General features: G+C 42.8%; 1 protein-coding gene across 2 annotated transcripts; it reads right to left on the bottom strand.

Moving 5' to 3' along the window:
• Positions 1-1,222: 1,222 nt before the first annotated feature.
• On the bottom strand, positions 1,223-19,543 carry ZBTB11 (zinc finger and BTB domain containing 11). Of its 2 annotated transcripts, none has more exons than XM_035116033.3 (11): positions 18,741-19,543; positions 15,981-16,216; positions 15,598-15,829; positions 13,821-14,725; positions 12,234-12,413; positions 10,799-11,032; positions 9,048-9,192; positions 7,641-7,758; positions 5,724-5,882; positions 3,919-4,094; positions 1,223-3,009 (listed from the first exon to the last, which is right to left on the bottom strand). In XM_035116033.3, the coding sequence occupies exons 1-11, from the start codon at positions 19,048-19,050 to the stop codon at positions 2,501-2,503; spliced, it is 3,204 nt and encodes a 1,067-aa protein (XP_034971924.2). In that variant the 5' UTR covers positions 19,051-19,543; the 3' UTR covers positions 1,223-2,500. The 2 variants fall into 2 exon arrangements, with proteins under 2 accessions (XP_034971924.2, XP_088524261.1); XM_088668135.1 differs by lacking the exon at positions 18,741-19,543 and adding an exon at positions 18,268-18,433.
• Positions 19,544-20,880: the final 1,337 nt, after the last annotated feature.

Here is a 20,880-nt window from a genome sequence, read left to right as displayed (position 1 = left end):
TACATCCCAGTAGCTCTTCTGTCTTTTTCTAGCTTGTAAGTCCCTTGCTGTAGATACATTCTTTGTATGGCACCATGTACATGCATACTAATATAACAGTACAGGGATACTTTTCCAGTTTTAAACAAGCTCTGCTTTGTTTCTAGTACAGTGGTGCCTCGACTTACGAATTTAATCCGTTCTGAAGGCACCTTCGTAGGTCGAAAAATTCGTAAGTCGAAAAGCGCCATTGGAAACGTGATTTCCCATAGGAATGCATTGGAAACGGAAAAATTCGTAAGTCGAAGCAACCCCAACTAAAAATTCGTAAGTCGAAAAAACCCTATCTAAAACCGCTGCGGTTTCCGTTCGGATGTTGAGAAATTCGTAAGGTGCGGCCATTTGCCCCATTCGTAAGTCGAAAAATTCGGTTGTCGAGTCGTTCGTAAGTCGAGGTACCACTGTATTAAAATTTGTGTTCAGATTTAAGGTCAAGACTAAAATGCCTATACAGTACTGTAGATTGATAAGAATCCTGAGAATTTAAATTTCTGCTACAGCAGGGCTTCTTGCCGTCACTGGAGGAAGCAATGTTTCAAATACATCACGATTGAACAACAAACAACTTCACATCTTTTCTCACACCAACCAGCAACATAACACAACAGTATTCTTTAACGGGCTATCCTTTGTTTAATGAAAACAAAGTGAGACAGATGAAAGTTTGGACCCCTGTAAGTTAACTACTGTTGCCAGGTATGAGAATTTCAGCTGGAATTTCATGATTCTTTTAAGATAGGTGAAAGCCTGAACTTGTTATGTGCACAGTAAACTTTTTAGAATGTTTAGAACAGGCATCCCCAAACTTCGGCCCTCCAGATGTTTTGGACTACAATTCCCATCTTCCCCGACCACTGGTCCTGTTAGCTAGGGATCATGGGAGTTGTAGGCCAAAACATCTGGAGGGCCGCAGTTTGGGGATGCCTGGTTTAGAAGCAGACATCACCACTGACACTATAATTAATATTCTAAACAACTTTTGAGATGAAGCCATGTTGCCACTGACACAGACTTTGCCATTTTGGATCCACATGGTTGTGCTTATACCCATTCAATCTCTGGCTTTACTGTATTTTTAAATAGGGGAGGGGGAGAACTAGAACCTGTAGCCAAGTCTGCTCCCTTGCCCTCATCTTTCACATGGTTACATTTTGTTCTTTAACAAGCATACTGAGTTCTATAGTCATTGTGAATAGTTTTCTTGAATATATGGCTAATCAAGGTATACATAATTTACAGACACTAAACAATTTTGCTTTCTGCTTCAGTAAACTGTTACTGGTACTTTACAAGAGACAATCACCACTTACAATCCAGAGAAAACAGACTCAATATCCCCATTATGGGAGGACATGCTATTCTTCATATAAGGCATTGGTTCTGTTGGTCTGTTTTTACAGAGAACAGGTAACAGCTTAGCTCCTAATTGATTCAGAAATTAATTTCTTTAAAAATACAAACTGCAAGCATCTATAATACATAGTAATTGGCTTGATTAGAGTTTACCAACAATAGCTCAATATCACTGCTATGGATATAGATTTCACCTGTTATGGTTTGATAAACAACTCAATTGGAACCCTATGGTGCTCTTTTGCATCTTACTCTAATGGGTCAAGTTTTTCTTTTTAAAATTATTAATCTTGGCAGCTAGGTTTTAATTCCTTACCTCTCAAAACTGCATATACAAAAGTTAGGTTTCATGGAAGTTTAAATGTATAACAAAATAAAAATGTATGAACTCTCGGCTTTCATATACACAGCACATTCCTTAGTTTTTCTTTGTTTACAGTGCTCTTAATGAAGCATAATTGCACCAGCGTATATATATAAAGTATACAATTATGTTTGCTAGTTGTAGGACATGCAATCTTAAAAGTACTTTTACAGGTTATGCAAGAGACAAAACTGAAAAAGTGCAGGAATGTACAATGCAGCAGAGATTTGCCCCAACATACACACTGGAGTACAACTCACCGCCTCAATCCCTCTCATGATCAGATCCATGATCAGAGTATTCATCTATATCGATAACAGGTTCATAGGTAAACTTGCAGATCAAACTCCTATCCTGCTTTTCAGTGAACTCCAAACATAGCTGAGTTTTTAAGTGACTGGCACAACTCTGTAGCATACCAAACTGCCCAACAAAGCCAAAACAGCAGTGTAAAAGCAAACTGCACAGGGGAAAACAGAAACTACAACATACCTACCACTACCACACCAATGACTTTATTTTTGAGATTTTACTAAGTGATTACAACTGATCAGTAGTCTTAGTACATGTCCATGGCTTATACGGAAAGTCTTTGATTTTGCGTCTTATTACAGAGGTAATAAGAAACTCTGAGCAGTGTTCTGGAGCTATTACGGTAAAAATCCAACCAGTATGACGGTTAATACTTTGATAATTGCATGCCGCTTCCCCCAGGTCACCTTCCTTATTTGTGAACTTTTGTATTCAGTCTGGATCAGAAACATGTTCTACCTCCACTTCTACAGTTTGAATGGCTTCTGTGACCTCAGTCATTTTTTGTCCTTGTTGTGCCAACACATAATTGACGACCTGCATGATACTTTGGTCAGAAAGTGTGGAAACTGTTGTACAGTCTTCAGCAGTTGCAGGTGTTTCCAGTGTTTCTTCAGTCACTACTACTGTTTCAATCTCTTCACTGCAAACCTCTGTTTCTTGTTCCGGCACATCAGATGCTAGAATGCTGATGGCATGTTCTACTTGGGTTCCCTGATTATGAAACTGAAGTGTGTCCTTTTCCAGCATAATTTTACAAGGTACATAATCCCGGTGGAACTTGGTCATGTGCTTCCTTAAGGTACGGGCATCTATGTAGGCTTCATTGCATACTGGACAAACGTAAGGCCTCTCTCCAGTGTGTGACCGTACGTGGCGCTTTAAAGAACGTGCATCAGCCCAAGCCACTCCACAGGTTAGACATTCAAAGGGTTTAACACCTATTTAACAAAATAAAGAAAGAAAGGAGGTAACAACGTTTGAAAGGCTAAGCAAAACCTACTGGTTACCCAAAGTGTAATTAAGAAACACTCCTGTATCAATTAGTTCAGACCCCCAAATTACAATAGAGTACTCACTCTTTTTTCATCTATCCATGTTACAATATATTGCTACCAGACACTTGGAGCGTTTTCTGCATTTGAACCTTTGTTGAAATAGTGTTTTTATTAACATTACAATACTTTCCTTAATGATTTACTGCATGGGTGGGCGACTGGATCTGGCCAGTGGGTCAAATGGTTATCCTCCCGTAGTGTGGGCAAACACTGGCACATGACACCCAGTCACCTTCTGCCCGCAGGTGTCTTCAGGGGCCCCTTTCAAAGTGCTCTTGAACAATGCTTTGAAAGGTGCTTCTGAAGAGCCAACAATCAGCTGACACCTTGCTCAGTGCTTTGCTTAAGCAACACTGATCAGCTGCTTGATGGTGTCTGCAAATGCCCTTACAGCTGAGCCAGGTTTCTTCCTGCCCCACACCTGAAGACATTGGGCATGTCCAAAATGGCATTGCAGGCCCAATGGGGAGCCCTGGTGAGTCTAATCAGGTCTGGATTCATAAAGCATACTTGGAAGTCACTAAGTCCGCTACAAAGATGTATGCAGAAAAATTATACGGAGCGAAGAAAACCATGGCAGTCTGGCTACAGCATGATAGCCTCATTTGTTCATTAATTTTTCATCATTTCATAGATGCACCACTTATTTATATGCAGTCCATTATTTCTAGCCTAGCTCAAAGCAGTGCTGACGAGCCATTTCCCCCTTAAATTTAATGTTTTCTAAGTCCCCATTTTTATTCATTTATTGAAACATGGCACTATTCTTAAAGTTAAACTTGTCAGATTTACCCTCATGGTTGTTCATGTGTCTTCTGTACTCCCGAAGCTGGGTGAATTTTCTCCCACAGTGCTCACAAATACGTTCCAAATTTTGCTTTGCTCTTCCTTTTTTCCCATGAGTTGCTTTCTTGACATGCCTTCTGTACAAAGCTTTCTCATAGAATTCTTTGCCACACACATTGCACCTAAAAAAACAAGAGAAGAGCAGGATAGAAAAGTCCTAAAAGTATTTATAACTCTTACAATAATGTGTATTTCGGCTGGGAAGTCATTTTTACCCCAATCAGATTACTTGGTGAGTACAGTGGTACCTCGGTTTAAGTACTTAATTAGTTCTGGGGTGCCATTCGCTCCCTGAAAAGTACTTAAACCGAGGGGCAATAGTGCGCGTAGCACCAATAGAGCGCTTCTGCGCATGTGCGTGCTGCAGAGCCCGTAAGTAAACCAAAAGTACTCAAACCGCAGCAGACTTAAACCGAGGTATGACAGTACAAAGTCCCTGGGGGCATGAGTTGCAAGTGCACTGTACTCTTTATTCCTCATGCTACAATTGCATTATACATCTTTTTCTAGAACCCCAATAGGACACACACTGTAAAATGGATAGCCAAAGGCTAAATTCTATATGGGCTTATCTGTTAAACAACTTTTGAAAACCACCACCACTACCCTGTGTTGTGAAGGAGGCTGGAGTACCTCCAGGTCACAACAAATGTAGCAAGCTGCCTTTTAACACATTAAGAAACTTTAAGGAGCTGTAGGAAGTCTAGTGGCTAAGTTGAGGCGATAATCAAAATACTTTATATTAATCACTAGTGTAATTCAGCCCATTAAGTAAACGGGCGCTAGAACATCCCGGGGTTTGGAGAAGCGCTTGCGCAGCGCCTCTCCGATCCCCGGGACCTGTCCTTCCTGTCGGCGGCAGAGAGACAGGAACGAAGGAGGAGAAAGCAGCCCTTTCTCCTCCTTCCTTCCTCTCCCCCAGCCGCCGACAGGAAGGAGACATCCCGAGATCTGTCCCTTCTGTCTGCGGTGAGGTCAGAGGAACGAACGGAGAGAAAGCAGCCCTTTCTCTCCATTCGTTCCTCTCCCCCCACCGCTGACAGAAAGCACAGATGCCGGGGTTGCCAGCTCTGTCGGGCGGAGGGAGGGAGAAGCGGAGGACTGATCCGATCCTCCGCTTCTCCCTCCCCCCGCCTGACAGCGCGATTCGGCCTCTTTCTGCGGCGGCGCATGGGGGGGTGGCCCCTCCCACGGCCACCGCTTTGTCGGGGCGCTCCGCTGAGGCCAGCTGGCCAGCGGGCACCCAGGAGAAGGCCGTGATTCGGCCTCTTTCAGCGGCGGCGCATGGGGGGGCCGCCTGGCCCCTCCCACGGCCGCTGCTTCGTCGGGGCGCTCCGCTGAGGCCAGCAGGGCAGCAGGCGCCCAGGAGAAGGCCACGATTCGGCCTCTTTCTGTGGCGGCAGCAAAGGAAGCAGCCTCCTCCTCGCGCAGTGAGGCGCTTCTCCAGCCGGGAGCGGCGGTTGGCAGAGGGGTGGGGTGAGAGCGCTCGCGCGAGTTCCAAGTCTCTGCGTCCAATCCCTGTGTCCGTGGGGCACATGCGCAGTAGTGCAAACACAGGGAATACTGGACGCAGAGACACTTGCACTTTATTATATAGGATTCCTGGTGGCTGTGACACATAATTTTAAAATATGTATCCAAAAGGCATTCCATTATGCACAAGCATAATTACAAAGTATACACTGACTTGGCTACAGGTCTTTTATCATCTGATTATTTATTCAAAGCTTAGACTAGTTAACTTGATTTACCTGTAAGGCTCAGTAACAGAATGGGACTTCACATGAGAATACCAATCTTTTTTCCAACTATAGCACTTTCCACAAGATTGGCACTGGAATGGTTTCACCCCAAGATGCTTGTTCATGTGCTGTCGGAGATCTCGGGGTTCATAGAAACTTTTCTCACATCTGAAACAGTACGCAATTGTACACATTTGGTTAAAGGAACCTACTGGGAAAGGTATTTGAGGTACAGCTATAAGCTGCATGCCCAACTAGACTTCTTTCATGTTAATGTAACTATGGGCTGGATCTAGAGAGTTGCTTATTTTTATTTCTTTATTAGATTAGAATAGATACACTGAAATTAATGTTAGTAAAAAAATTTTAAAACCTATAAAAATAATCCCCATTAACAGGCGTCTAATACTGTGTGGCCCAATTTGCTATGCTACAAAAGTCTGATGACTGGCTAATCCTCTACCCTTACAGAAAACAGTTTGATTTTTTCCCCTCCCTTTTTACTCACTTTCTTTCTTTCTTGACAGGCAAGCTTGTTTGATTTATAGTGGTCTTAGCGACAAAGTGTAATAAAACATAAATAAAACTTTTTTGTAAAAAAGAGTCTGATTTTGAAGCCCAAATTTTCTACTGAAAAATTGTTCCCATGCCTTTTAAAGACAAATCAACTCTCCTTCCCTAAGAAACCCACAGCCACTCACTCACCCCCATGCTATCACAAGTTACATTGTACAGGGTGAGTCTTTTAAAAGAGGCCCCGTGGAACATGTGTAATCTGTATCCATGGGGCCTCTTAAAGGACTCACCCTGTACAAGTCATAAGAAATGAAGTGTGATAAGAGCAAAACTCTGTTTTCACATTAAAACCACATATAATCTGTACCAGGGGTGGAGAACAGTTTTGGCCTGGTGGGCTACGTCTTCATCTCCCATCCACCACTAGCCCACTTTTGACAGATGGGCAGGACCAACCACATGTCTGAAATCAAAGTGACTTTGAGCAATTGACACCTGTAAAAGTTGGTCCGTGGGGGAGAAGCAGTTTGAAGGGCTTGCTCAGCCTTGTGTCCCACCCTTCCCAAACACCTGACAACCAGCTAATTGTCAGATGTTTGGAAAGAGCTGCCTGCGCACAGCAAGCAAGTTTTGGGAAGCACCAAGCACAAGGTTTGCGAAGCACTCTGTGCAGCGCTTCCCAAATGCCTCCCAAATGGCTGTTGGGCACTTGAGAAGTGATGTGCAGAGAGCATTTCCAAAGTGCTTTGTATGGCACTTCTGAAATGCCCCAAAGCCAGCTGGTTGCCATAGAATCGTTGAGTTGGAAAGGGACCACAAGGATTATATAGTCCAGGGGTGACCAACTCCCAAGAGACTGTGATCTACTCACAGGGTTAAAAACTGGCAGTGATCTACCCCCTTTTTTGGGTTCAGGTAAAGGTTGTTGAGCTTTTTTTTAGGAAGGAAAGCCCTATTTTTTAGTGGTTCAGGTCAAAGTTGTTGACCTTTTAGGGAGGAGGAAAGCCACATTGGGGGGGGGCAGGGCAAAAATGTTGAGCTTTTTTGAGGGGAACCAATGTTGTTGAGCTTCTTTGGGGGGAGCCAGTGATCTACCACAGATGTCCAGTGATCTATCGGTAGATCACAATCTAACTGTTGGATGTGCCTGATTATAGTCCAAACCCAACCCTGAGATTAAGAGTCTCGTGCTCTACCAACTGAGATATCTCAGTGTCATGTGTCTGGGAAGCAGGGAGCCAAGCTTCATCCTTCTCTGCCCCACACGTGACATGTTAAGCGGGCATGGCTTGCTTGAAACAGCCTGGCAGAATTATGTAAAAGTAACATGGGAATTCATTTTGATACCCAATGAAATTGGCAAAAATATACTTAAAACGTTTAAAGGCTTGCAATTCTATTCATACTTACTGAGTACACTGATATCCACGAATTTCAGGTTTTGGCTGGTGTTTCTTTATATGCTTGCTAAGTCCTGAAGCTCTATGGAAAGACTTTCCACAGTGTGAACAAAAGTATTTTGATTCTCCTGACAAAATAATAGGGGCAATGGCTTCAATAGATGCTATTGTATTCAACTTAAGGCAAAAAAAATACATTTAAAAATGCTTTTGAAATGCATTTCCTTGCATGGTTTTGGCTAAAATATGAGAGAAGACAATGCGAGCAAATACAACAGGAAGGAGGTAAGTTGAGGAAAATGGATACTTTGCTCTCGGAGGTAGCAGCAGCTAGAGACAATCAGTGGAAGAGGTGACCCCCCCCCCCCTCCACAGCTACTGGAATTCCTCCTCTTGAGGAAGCCAGACGCTTTTGCATCTTTGGTCCTCAGAAGGAATCCTTTCCTACTCCAATCTCTGCTGATTGACTGACTGAGAGCCCAACTAGGCTCCATCTACCAGGAAGTGTAGGTGATAACAAGACCGGAGTTTTGGAGTCCATTGTCAGCATTTATTATGTATTTTTTGTTCTCGTTTTGTATTTTTATGTTGCGCACCACACTGTGATCTTCAGGTGAAAGGTTTTATGCAAGTTTAATGAAGAAGAAAAAGAATATTCACTGGGAAAGGGGGTAGAGGCAGCAAATGGGATGAAAGGAAGGTGAGAGTAGGTAGATATATTGTTGACAGTTACGGCACAGGGATAGCTAAGGCATGTTGCACCACACTCCAGTCTTATTACACATGTGGGAAAAATATTTAGGCATGGAATAATTGACTAATAATTCAACTGACCAATAATTCAAACATTCTTTAGAGGAGGCCAGCCAAGGCAGAAGAAAAAAATGAGTACAACAGGGCCAAGAAGGCATCAGAATTATGGAGAAATCTGTAGAGATATGGTTCTATGGAAATGGAGGAAGCTCACAGGAGATAACAAATAGTTTAGGCAGTGACTACAGAAAAGACTGCAGGAACAAGGACTACAAAGAAGACAGAGGGAAAAGCCTCACCCTGTACTACAGACAAATGGGGGGATAAGTTGTGGTAAAGGATGCGGAGAAAATAATTTCATCCCCCTTTTTTAGTTGATTCAACTGCTAACACCATGAATCAGAAACAATATTCATAAAATAAGCAATTAATATAAAATAAAACTGAATTTAATATACCAATTCAAAGCTGCCAGTTGAAAATAGAAACTCTAGAGCTCTAGTCTCTCAGCTCCCTCATCACATATGGCTGGAATGCTGAATTTCACTGAACTGAAACCACTAGCTAAATATTTGTAGTTTTGAGTGCATTCAGTTTATACACCCATGAAAGCAAAGTGCAGGTGCTACTTTTTCATTAATAAGAAAGGGTCTCTCTCATCTACCTGTGTGAATGCTTATATGCTCCTGAAGACTTCTTTTTGTGACAAAAGACTTATCACACAATTCACATTTAAACTGCTTCTGTGCCTCATGGAGCGCAAGGTGCATCTTTAAACCGTGTTTGTAAGTAAACGACTTTCCACAAATCTGCAAGAGACCAAATTGTCAGCAAATGTTACCATCCTTTCAGACAGACAGCAACTACCTATGATAAAGGAAGCATTAGATGGTAAAGTAAGACCTCCTCTTCCCAATACAAGTAGTTTTATGGCAAAACTAGGAGACTAGGAGACAAAGGGATTTAGTATCCAACTAAACAGATCCATTAGTGCAACTACCTTTGGCTGCTAAAGGGACTTCACCTCCCTCTCCTCTCCTCTTCCTGTGCCCCCTTAAATATGTTCTGGGGGGCTTCCCAACCCTCTGGAGCAGATTTGGGGAGTGCAGAGTGGGCATGTGGGAGAAGAGAGGGTGGCAAACCTCCCCTGTGAAAGCAGAAATCCTTGTGCTACCAGATCTACTTAGTTGGATACAGCCCACAATTTGTACCTGCAGAAGTAGTTTAGCATTTCAGCGAAGAAGAAAAAACTTATTCCAGTAAAACTCAAAGCTCCAGAGAGCACCTGAGAAATCATAGAATCATAGAGTTGGAAGAGACCACAAGGGCCATCCAGTCCAACCCCCTGCCAAGCAGGAAACACCATCATTAATAAGAAAGGGTCTCTCTCATCTACCTGTGTGAATGCTTATATGCTCCTGAAGACTTCTTTTTGTGACAAAAGACTTATCACACAATTCACATTTAAACTGCTCCTGTGTCAAAACCTCTGCTTAAAGACCTCCAAATAAGGTAATGCATACCCTTTAATTGATGATCTTAGAAACCTAGCACGACCAATTCAAATTTCAGTCTTGAAAATTGCAAAACAGAAAATAAATGTAGCAAGTCTGCCTACTAAACTCCGAACACCTATGGCACACCTGCAAATGCAATTAGATGTTTTTATAATCAATGAATTCAATCGCTACTGTTCTGCTTGCATAATAGCTTTTGATCCAGTGGAAGCATCAGCTAACGTAAGAAAAGGCAATTTTCTCCTATGTCCATTCCCCCTGCAGCCCTCACAACCTTCCAGTGGGTTGTTGGGAGGTCTTGAAGAACGAATTGCTCAGAATATTTCAGGAGTGCCCAGGCAACACTGCTGGATCAAAAGCTGTTCTGCCAGTGGAATGGCAGCATTGGATTTCACCCAATACATATAAAAGCCCCACTGGCTGGGTGATATCAACATTAGTCGCAGAGCAGACACAATAAAATCAATAGGCTTCCGTAACTTACCTCAATTGATTTCAATGAGTCTACTCTGAGTATGACCTAGCTAAATATTATTTCGGTATCATTGGAACCAATGCGAGTTTAAACTGAAATCTAGGCCTTTGGGATTAAGTAAATGAAGCATGGTGGCCACAGCACCCATCTTTTTGAAGTAATGCAGAATCAAGATTTTAACTATGGTTTATAATTAATGAAAGGTTTCACAGCCTAATACTGAAGTTTTTCAAGGTTTTTCTAGGCTACATTAAAACTTAACTCAAAGTTCCCATCCACTTTTCCTTCGTTTCAGCAGTATTCAGTGTTATAAATTCTGTTACTTTCAGATAGCGATTGAACTTCGTATAAGCTATAAGCCACATGGCTAAAATATTGCAAGAAATACATAAAAAATGTGAGGCCATAAAGCATTACTTTTACCTTACATGCATGTGGCTTTACACCTGTATGTTTCAACATATGGATTCTCAGAGAGTAGAGTTTAGGCAAACTTCTTCCACATATATCACAGATAAACTCCCGCTTAGTTCTGCCCTTCATAGCTGCACCACTCTCCTCTATACTGGCAGTTGCAACAGTCACTTCATTTTTTCGGGTATGGCGAACAAGGTGAGCTCGCAGCGAGGCGCCATACTGAAACTCTTTTTTGCACAGCTGAGAAACATAAAAATGTTTTGATATGTCACTTGAAATCTTAACACTAAGAATCAGAGATCAATATTCATGTAACAGTTTTGTAACTGGAAGAGTTCTCTCCGTCTACTAGATAAGGGACTTACTTCTAAGTTTGCATACCTTACAGATAAAAGTAATGTATAAATAGCAATGCATAGATCTGTGACAATTCAAATTCTAAAAGTCTGTTCCACTTTATGCATATTACAAATTGCAGACAGGAATGGCAACAACATTTGCCTTGTAACACTCCAAGTCTAGAGACTATGAATCTAAGCTATCTGACTGGAGAGCTGAAACATATTTAAGAGCAGTGATGAGAGTTTAAGTTGGAATTGTTATCTTTTGAGAAACCACGCTGGGAGATTACTGCAATGTTAAATGCCAATTGGATTATCGAAGGGAAGTGGTAGGCTGTACACAACTCAATTAATCTAGCATTTAAAGAATAGAGAGATGTTGGACATGAAACAAGAACTGATGAATGGAAATGACTACGTACTCATTCCCTAGCAAGGCTAGTTTCAGCCAATTTAAAGGGAAATGTTAAAATCTAATGGCAATGGAATTTAACACCATGCACATTAAACCTGATTTATAGAAAAGGGCAGGACAATTGCTGGAGCTGTGAGATGACACAGGCAGATTTTTTTGCACATATATTGGGAATTTCCTATCTTTCAGAACTTTTGTAATATAATCAGTTTCAAAAACTCTAGGGGACCCTAACCCTTGATATCCCAAGATACTACTGGGATTATCTAAAAAACACAGTTCCAGATGTCAATCTGCTAGAAGCAACCAAACAATTTTAGCACAAAACAACAGGGGGAAACAATGCTCCTCTAACAATATATTGGTTTGAGAAAATATGGTTTACTGTGAGACTGTTTAAATTAATATATTCTAGGAGAACACAGATTAACAAAACCAATAGATTTATTGAAAGATTGTCTATATTTCTTATGTTATAGAATGACAAATCTTAGGTAACGTTCAGTCACATGATGCTTTTAATTTATTGTTAACATTTACATAACATTTGAGCCGTTTTTAAACTCTGTATTAAATGGTAATTTGTACAATTTTTAAAAATTAAAAAATAAAGTTAAGTAATAAATGCATGAACAAGCATTGCTACAGAAGTGCCAGTTTAGAGTAATTTAAAGGGGAAACTTACTGGACATTTAAAATTCTTTGTCCTTTCATGCTTCAGTGTGTGCATTATAAGAGCATAACGCCTCTGAAAAACCATTCCACATTCACCACATTTGTGCTGAGTTTTTGTCTCACTGTGCTCTGTCGTGTCTCTCTTGGGCTGCTTCATCTTCTTGCCTCTTTGCACTAGCTTCATGGCAACCTAATTGAAAATGATTGGTTACAATTAACATTACACAGGGGGGGGGACTTAAAATCAACAACCCAAGTGGAATAGCAAAGGAAGTTTTCTTTTAAAATAATTCAATTTTAGCAAAGGGACATGAGGAATATATATGTGATATTCCCCATAAAACCTACATGCTCGTATTAGCTCAGAATTCCACAACATGTGAGCCCTCTTCAGACATTATTATGTCCATGTTGCTCTCCACTGGAGCAGAAGCGTGCCAGGTTATTCCAGCACCTGTTTTCTGTGTGTACAGCAGCCATGTATGTTAACACCAAAGTGTGTACAGCTAGAATTCTACGTGATTTGCGTCCCAGGTCACACTGGAGTCTTCACATGTTCAGCTGTATGTCTGACACATCCTTTGCTACAGATATTCATGCTGTACTTGCAGACTCCAAGGAGCAACACTATTTGGTGCATGCTCACCTCTATATAGAGCAACATAGGAGCTGCAATGACCAAAGCGGGCAATAATGGAGCACAAATCTAGTTTTGAATTAAGAGGCATGTCATGGCGAAGCTGTGATTACAGTTTTCTGCTTACACATTACCAAACCACTCTACAAGTACTTTACATATAGGCTGTGCTTACTCAAGGCTTCTACACATTAATTTATAGGTTCTCAAATGTTGCAATAAGCCTCCTGAAAGGAAGAAACAAGTTTGGGCATACTCACAGTGAAATCATCATCATTTATTAAATTTGTCCGTCGCTTTAGCTCACCCAGGCCAAAGCAACTTACAACCAAACAAATAGGCAATAAACCCCACACAGATATATTTCAATGAAGAGGAAACAGAAATATATCAATAACATCCCAACCACTTCTAAAAGGCCATAGATAGCTGAAGTCAAAGTCCTGGTTTGCTTGGTACCTAAAGATATATAATGATGGCAACAGGTGAGCCTCCCTGGGGGGAGTATTCTATAAACAGGGAGTTACCAGAGAAAAGGCCTGAACTCGGGTTGCCACCCTCTGGACCTTCATATGGGAAAAAGCGGTCCTTGAATATCTCCTGCATATCTTTCTAGTGAATTCACATCCTTTGGCAAGACCCTATTATGTCCCCTGATGTTAGGGCTACAGCAGGAAGCAGTGAGATCTCAAACCAACAGTGGAACTAGAATTGTTTTCTTCTACTGTTGAATTTACTTTTGTTGACTGTTTTAATCATTACATCTGTTGATGTTACGATTTTGTATACATTACATCTTTTTAAAAAAATTTTTTATTGTAAACTGCATTGGAAGCCTTGCTGGGATTGAAATGCAAGAAAGGGAAACAAAGATATATCCTTATTTCTACAAACACACACACACACACAGTGGACACAAATAAAGGTTTTCATCTTTGGACGGGAAGATTTTGAGCATACCTGCTGAATGGCTGATTTGGCTGCCGGTTTTCTATTTTGTAGTTTTTTCTCAATGCCCTTGTGCAACTTGATATAGCCACCCTCACTCACAGAACGCTGACGTAGCTTGCTTTTGTAGGTGTCATCTTGACCAGAAACTGAGGTCTCTGACTGAGACTGAGGAGTGCTCTGCATTTTACATGGCCTGCCACGTTTTCGCTTAAGTCCTTCCCGATTATCTTCAGAGGCAGCACCTGCATTTGTTTCACTAATCACGTTTTGTTCACTTCCATCGTTCTGATCAGTATCGCTTTCTGCCTGAGTGCTGATAATAACTTGTTCTGCTGCTGGAGGCTCTGACTGCACTACAGAAACAGTCTGATTTGTGGTACATTCTACGGTTTGGGTTTTTTCTTCAGTTTCGGTCATTTCTACACAAGTAGATTGCACTAGAGGCTCTGGAGGATTGTCCACGAGATGCTCTGAAGCAGTTTGCGGTGCAGCCTCAGGCGTAGCCATTTCTTCCACCTCAGTACTCAAACATGTTCCGTTCACAGTTGCTACAGCATCTTCTGTAGGTAAAGGCTGCTCCACGCTGTCCGCTGGGTTCAATGGGATTTCGTTCTGCTCTGAAAGATTCTGAGCTACCTCACTTTCGTTCTGCTCTAAAAGAGTTTGAGCTACCTCACTTTCGTTCTGCTCTAAAAGAGTTTGAGCTACCTCGACTATCTGAACATCTCCTTTTTGGTACACTGTGATTTGTTTATCTTCCATTTGCTTGTGCACATTTTCGCAGATTTCCAGGACTTCTGTCATGAGGAGATGTTGGGCCAGCTCAGCTACAGCTGCCATATTGCAGAAATCAAACGTCAGCTCTGAGGTATAAGCAAATTCTAGCAAAGGGAGGAAGCTGGCCTTGCGAAAGCCTGCAAAAAATAAGGAAGAAGGTGACAAAAGGGTTTTAAGAGATGATCACTAATTTATTTAGAAATAAATTGCTGTTTTTGTTCATTACCAGCTAACTATAATAACAGCCTCAAACCATATGAACAAAGTCCTTGGGGATAATTTTTGATTTGTATGACCACATTCTTGGAGTTCCGAAGAGAAAATGAATACTGCCAGGGCAAATTAGGCAACTTTGGGAGGAATACCCGAGAAATGCAGCTGAAGGATTTTGGAAATCAGACACATATAATTTCTATACCACCCTTCATCCAAAGACCACAGGATAGTTTATAATATGGCAAGCATCAAACAGGCTCTTTTCAGCAGTAACCCAACATCTTGTGGAATTTTCTCTGTAAGGCAGTATGTATGGCCTTGTTGCTATCTGCCTTTGAGCATATCTTTAAAAACTTCTGTTTTGTTCAGAGTTTTATTAATTTTTAATGTGTGTCACTGCTCTCTGATTATTTTATCTGGTTATTTCAATATTTTTGATCTGTAATTAATATACTTAATATATATTTACTGTAAGTCTTGGGGAAGTGACTTGTCCTGAAAGGGCAGGGTAAAGATCTATTAAATAAACAAACCAGCTGGGGAATTTTGTCTGGCTAAATCAGCTACCTATCAATCTAAGCAGAGTATGCAAATAGACAAAATGAAATCAAGCATTCAGTCGTCTTTGATGGTGTGTGTGTGGAGGGGGGGGACAGGACAGGAGAAGATACCCTACAGGTTTTCAACATCTTTTCTATTTGACCAAAAAACAACAAGTGAATAGCTTTTTTAAAAAAGTTAAATATCTTATTTATTAGGGTTTTAGTTGTTGTTGTTGCTTAGATCAGTTTACCTGAAAGATCCACCACAGCTTCATGACTGGAAACAGCTCCTTTTTCGATGAAAAGTTCTCTGAAGTACTCACTGTTGGCTGCCAATATAGATTTGTGTGCTTTGTACACTTCACCTTCAATAAGCAAAGTAACATCACAAAACTGATTGGAAAGCCGCTGCTGATTCAGTTGGTTTAAGACTGACAGAGAATGCTTTGGAGAAGTTTGTTTCACAAGACCTTTACTATCAACCTGGGGTTTTTTTTAAAAAAAGAAAAAGTAACAAGGAGTGTGTTTAAACTTTGTTTACTTGTAAATCCTAGTTTAAATCTTTTATTTACATCATTAAATAATACAAATAAAAAATAAACCTAGGTACCAGATTGTATAAAAAGTTACTTACAAAAACAAGCTCATGTTTGGCTATTGGCTTCTTTTTCACAGGTTTTGGCAAAGCTGCTGGAAGCGACGCCGAGTTACTTAATTCGTCATCTGTTTCATTACTGTCTTCGTGAGATATTGTGTCTAAACCTAGTTCTTCCAGCATTTCAGAAGGATCAGACAAAGATCTGGAACGGTCCAATTTTTCCTGGCATTTGCTACATTCCTTAATATAATCTTTAACTTGCTTCAGAATACCTAAAGAAAGGCATACAAAAAAATTATTGTAAATATTGCTTCATGGATGCAAAAAAGGATGTACAGTATTCACCTTTTCCCTTTCAGGTAATATTCAGCATGTAATTCTAGAAAATGACAACATTTGTCTTTCATTTTGATGATAATTCCACTCAGACTGTATGGAAACAGAATCAACAAGAATCAACAATTCCACCTTCTACTAGACCTCCTTGTGTGACTTAGTGTCAGAGTCGCATGCAATTGATTCAAGACATCCACTCCTTCAAGCTGCATCTCAATGTTGCTTACTTGACCCTTCCTCCTGATCCATGTGCCAAATCATGGTAATGAGGCACTTGCTGAAAGCTGCACACATTTCCATGCAACATGGGCCTGCCCACCGCTTTTTTTCTTTTGCAATTCCCACACTTTGGAACCAACAGCACAGGAAGTTCCTCAGCAGATATATCTTTGTTAGACCGATTGCCAAGTCACCTTCTTTGACCCTCTGAGAAATGCTCCTGGTTCACAAGCAAGCCTGTGCATAATGCTGCTAAATGTGTTTTTTTTTTTTTGGTCCTTTGTAGACAATGTTTAGGGTCTACAATCCTTACCAAGTTGGTCCTCTGCCTACACAGCGGTGAATTGCTATATTTATATGCTTGAAGTTGCTAATCTTCTTTCTGTGAGGTCCTCCCATTGCAGGCTTTAAAAAACAAACCCCAAATAAGATACTGTGCTAGATATACGGGAAAACTTTATATTTTGAATTAAAATATTCTTAATAACACAATTGTTTTTAAACCGTCAATGCCTCTGCAGGTCCACTGTATTAGATCTTCTCTGAAACAGTTATATTATCTAATGAACACATTAGCACATTCCACACAGCTGAACTATCCACTTAACCATGTTAATGTCTACTCTTATTTTTGCTCTTTATAGTTATGCAAAAAAGAAAGAAAAAACATTGCAAAAACAAAGTGCGCTTCCAAGATTTTAGAAAAACAACAACTTGCAGTCAACCTGTTTACTCAAAAATTAATCCAGTTGGTTGGAATAGAATTTTTTCATCTGGAAATAGGAACTTACTTGAAGCTCTGCTGAAATCAGCAGAACTTGTTTCCCAATGAGCACAGTTGAAACTAGACTTCCCATCTAGGCATACAAATGACCACTTGACTATTATTATGGTATACAGTGGTACCTCGGTTTATGAACACAATTGGTTCCGGAAGTCTGTTCATAAACTGAAGAGTTCATAAACTGAAGCGAACTTTCCCATTGAAAGTAATGGAAAGTGAATTAATCCGTTCCAGACGGTCCGCAGAGTAAGCGTTCATAAACTGAAGCAAACTTTCCCATTGAAAGTAATGGAAAGCGGATTAATCCATTCCAGACGGGTCCGCGGAGTACTTAAACTGAAGCGTTCATAAACTGAAGCATGGGTGTAATTGGTTCCGGAAGTCTGTTCATAAACTGAAGCGTTCATAAACTGAAGCAAACTTTCCCATTGAAAGTAATGGAAAATGAATTAATCCGTTTCAGATGGGTCCGCAGCGTTCATAAACCGAAAATTCATAAACCGAGGTGTTCATAAACCGAGGTTCCACTGTACTTAGTAAGAGAGTGCTTGCCACACCGAGCCAAATCTTGGCTTAGAGCGAACCTGAAGGCTCCTGGAGAGGAGACCCTAGCCACTGTGCTCCTAAATCATGGTTTAGGTCTTCTAGTCAAATCTTGGTTACAGGATAAACCTTGGAGAGAGCCAAACAATGAGCCAACATGCTAAGGCTTATGCTATGGCTTAGTTCTACATGCAACAACAGGAAAACCAACAGAGAGGACAAGTGGCTGGGATGTCTTAGATGGAAGTATCCTTGTGAGAACCAGGTCAGGGTGATGCCCACTGAACACAAGCAATCTATGTAAAATGATAAACGTTAGAATAAAAACGAGACATCTACCTAAGTTTCAATGTACCATATTTTGGAGTTCTAAAGCATTTCCATGGGGGGGGGGGGCACCGAGCTGAAGACACCTGAAAACTACGTTAGTGACTGATTCACCTTTTTCATTGCAAGACTCGGTGCTACAGCCAAAATCCACAAAGCAGCCCACCGCCCTTCTTGTCAACATCGCACACTCTGCCTGAGCCCAGACTGCAAGGGATTCTACATTGGGGCCGGGCAGGCTACCCAAAGGCGAGCACATGCTCACTAAGGAACAAGACTCGGGTGCATTCGGGTGTGTGTGTGTGTGTGTGTGTGTGTGTGTGTGTGTGTGTGTGTGTGTTTAAGCGGAAACCCTCCCCCTCAGAGTTCGTCCTAGGACACAGCCAACCCCTCGCTCCCCTCCGACCCGTCTTGCAGCAGCTCCGAGGAGGAGGAGAGCTCCGTCCGCCAAGACCAGGGGCGGCGCTCCTCGCCCGGAGCAGGAGGTGTGGCGGGCGCGTGTGTCGCTTGGCTCGCTCGGGCCCGTAGACCCGTCGCTTCCCCGCTCCCCTCACCCACGCTTTCCCCGCGCCGCGCGCGCCGCTCACCTCGCCACCAGTAGCGTTTGGACAGGCGCTGCCAGGTCTGCAGGCGCGTCCGGTGGGCGCCGTCGGGCTCCAGGTGCGCCGCTCGGATGAGCCGGGCGCGGCGCTCGGCCTGCAGCACCACCTCGAGCTCGGCGAAGCGCTGCTGGTCCCGCTGCCGGCGCTGGTAGTAGAGGGTCCCGCCGCGCACCACGTAGCAGGCGGCCGCCTTGCGGATCTTGCGCTTGGCGTTGCCCTCGGTGCCCGGCGCGTAAGGCTCGCGCTCGTTGGTCAGGTAGCGCAGGATGGCCAGGTAGCTCTCCTCGCTCGACATGGCCGGGCGCGCGATGGAGGGACGCCCGCCCGCCCGGACCTTTCCTCCTCACTCGGTTTCCCTAGGCTCGCTTCTTTCTCTAGCCCCCACCCCACCCTCCCGCGGCGGCGGAGGGAGGGAGGATTGGGACAGCGGAGCCGTTTGAGGGAGGTGGGGTGCGCACTTGGGGTCCCTCGGAGGCGAAGGGGGACGGGGAGGCTGGGTTGGGGGAAGCGTCTCCTGTCACAGGTTGCCAGGAAGGAGACGGGACAGGGGTGGGTGGCTGGGTAGGTGCGAAAAGCAAGAACGGGGAGCTAGGGGGATGGCGAGAATGGTCGGGGGGGAAGCAAGTTGCCTGATGTGGTAAAAGCAAGCCGTCGGGTCTAGACTAGAGTCAGGCCCCAGGGGGTGGAACTGGAGTTTCGCGGTCCGCGGCGACGGGTGGGAGGAAGAAGCTCGGGCAGCAGGATCAACGGAAAGACAAAATGGCTGCTGCACAAGCGGAAGTGAGGTCAGGGATAGATGTCGCCTAGCCCTCAACGGAGATGAGGGAAGGGGTTTGGGGGCGGGGGAAATGCCGCCATGTTTGGAGCGGGCAAGTGATGCCCGGTTCAGCTCGGGTTAGTGGCTACCTAAGCACAGGCGATACTAGGGCCGGTGTTTCGGCTGCCGCAGCCATCTTTAAAGCAGGCAAAATATCCCATCCAAACGTTGCAGTAGGCTTAACCGTTTGTTATTTTATCTAAAATACTCGTATGGCTGTGTAATAAATTGTGAACTCAATGTAAAGTAATTTATTGAAAGATCAATAGCTAATTTGTTGAATTGCCTCATCTGAATCTTTGGTTTTAGATTTCGTGTTCTATTGGATGAGACAACTCCAAGTCATTACATAGGGACAACCTTGGTGCGTCTAAGAAGTGTGCATGCACACGAAAGCTCATACCAATGACAAACTTAGTTGGTCTCTAAGGTGCTACTGGAAGGATTTTTTAAATTTTGTTTTGACTATGGAAGACCAACACAGCAACCTACCTGTAACTACCTCAGTATTGTATACTAACAAATGACTCCAGTCCTATGTTAAAGAAATTGTATGCAAGGCATGTGCTTTACTGCTGCTCTTCTGAACTTTCTCTCCACTGTTTAAAATAAGGCCAAACAATTGAGAATATGGAAAATGAAATTACCTTTATGCACTGTATATAATTGATATACAGCAGGGGCTCCCAGACTACAGCCCCCGGGCCGGATGCGGCCCAATTAGCCTCCCAATCCGGCCCGCGACGACCCCCGCCGCCCGCTCTTACGGCGCGCGGTGCGGCGATCTTCAAAATCGGCAAAAAATCGCCGAAAATCCTTTGTGCACATGCATATGGGCTTCTCCCGACCCAGAAGAGGTCATTTCCGATGCACTTCCGGGTCGGGGGAGGCCCATACGCATGCGCACAAGCGATTTTCGGCGATTTTTTTCCGACTGTGTGCGTGTGCGCATGCGCACGGGCGCGCACTCCCCTGCTCTCCGGCCCGCCGCGCGGTCGGCGCAGTGGGCACTGGCCCGAAGCCCGGTAAGTCTGGGGACCCCTGATATACAGTATAAGGTCTAGTGACATGCCACACAAGTGCCCATCTCAGATTTCTGTGCAATCTGAAGAATACTATTAAGGTTCTGCTCATATGCAGATAAGCAGAACAGCAAAATTCTATACATTTTTTATTCAGCTCTCAAATTGATGGAACTTCCTTGTGTATGTATATACCAGTAATTGCTTCTTATAAGCCCATCTATTTCAATGTAGTATCAGGCTATATGGTTTTATCAGGCAGAATCACCTAATGGAATAAGTCAAG

Source organism: Zootoca vivipara, chromosome 4, assembly GCF_965207765.1.
Source record: "Zootoca vivipara chromosome 4, rZooViv2.hap1.1, whole genome shotgun sequence".
Classification (NCBI taxonomy): Eukaryota; Metazoa; Chordata; class Lepidosauria; order Squamata; family Lacertidae; genus Zootoca; species Zootoca vivipara.
The sequence above is the reverse complement of the archived record's forward strand: the minus strand, read 5'-3'. Positions and strand labels throughout refer to the sequence as shown.

Excerpts from the sequence above, each read along its gene's own strand:
- ZBTB11 (XM_035116033.3), bottom strand. The coding sequence starts at position 19,050 with ATGTCGAGCGAGGAGAGCTACCTGGCCATCCTGCGCTACCTGACCAAC. Across the intron at positions 11,033-12,233 it reads CAAAGAATTTTAAATGTCCA|CTGTGCAAAAAAGAGTTTCA; the intron begins GTAAGTTTCCCC and ends TATGTTTCTCAG. Across the intron at positions 9,193-10,798 it reads TAAAGCCACATGCATGTAAG|ATTTGTGGAAAGTCGTTTAC; the intron begins GTAAAAGTAATG and ends GGTCTCTTGCAG.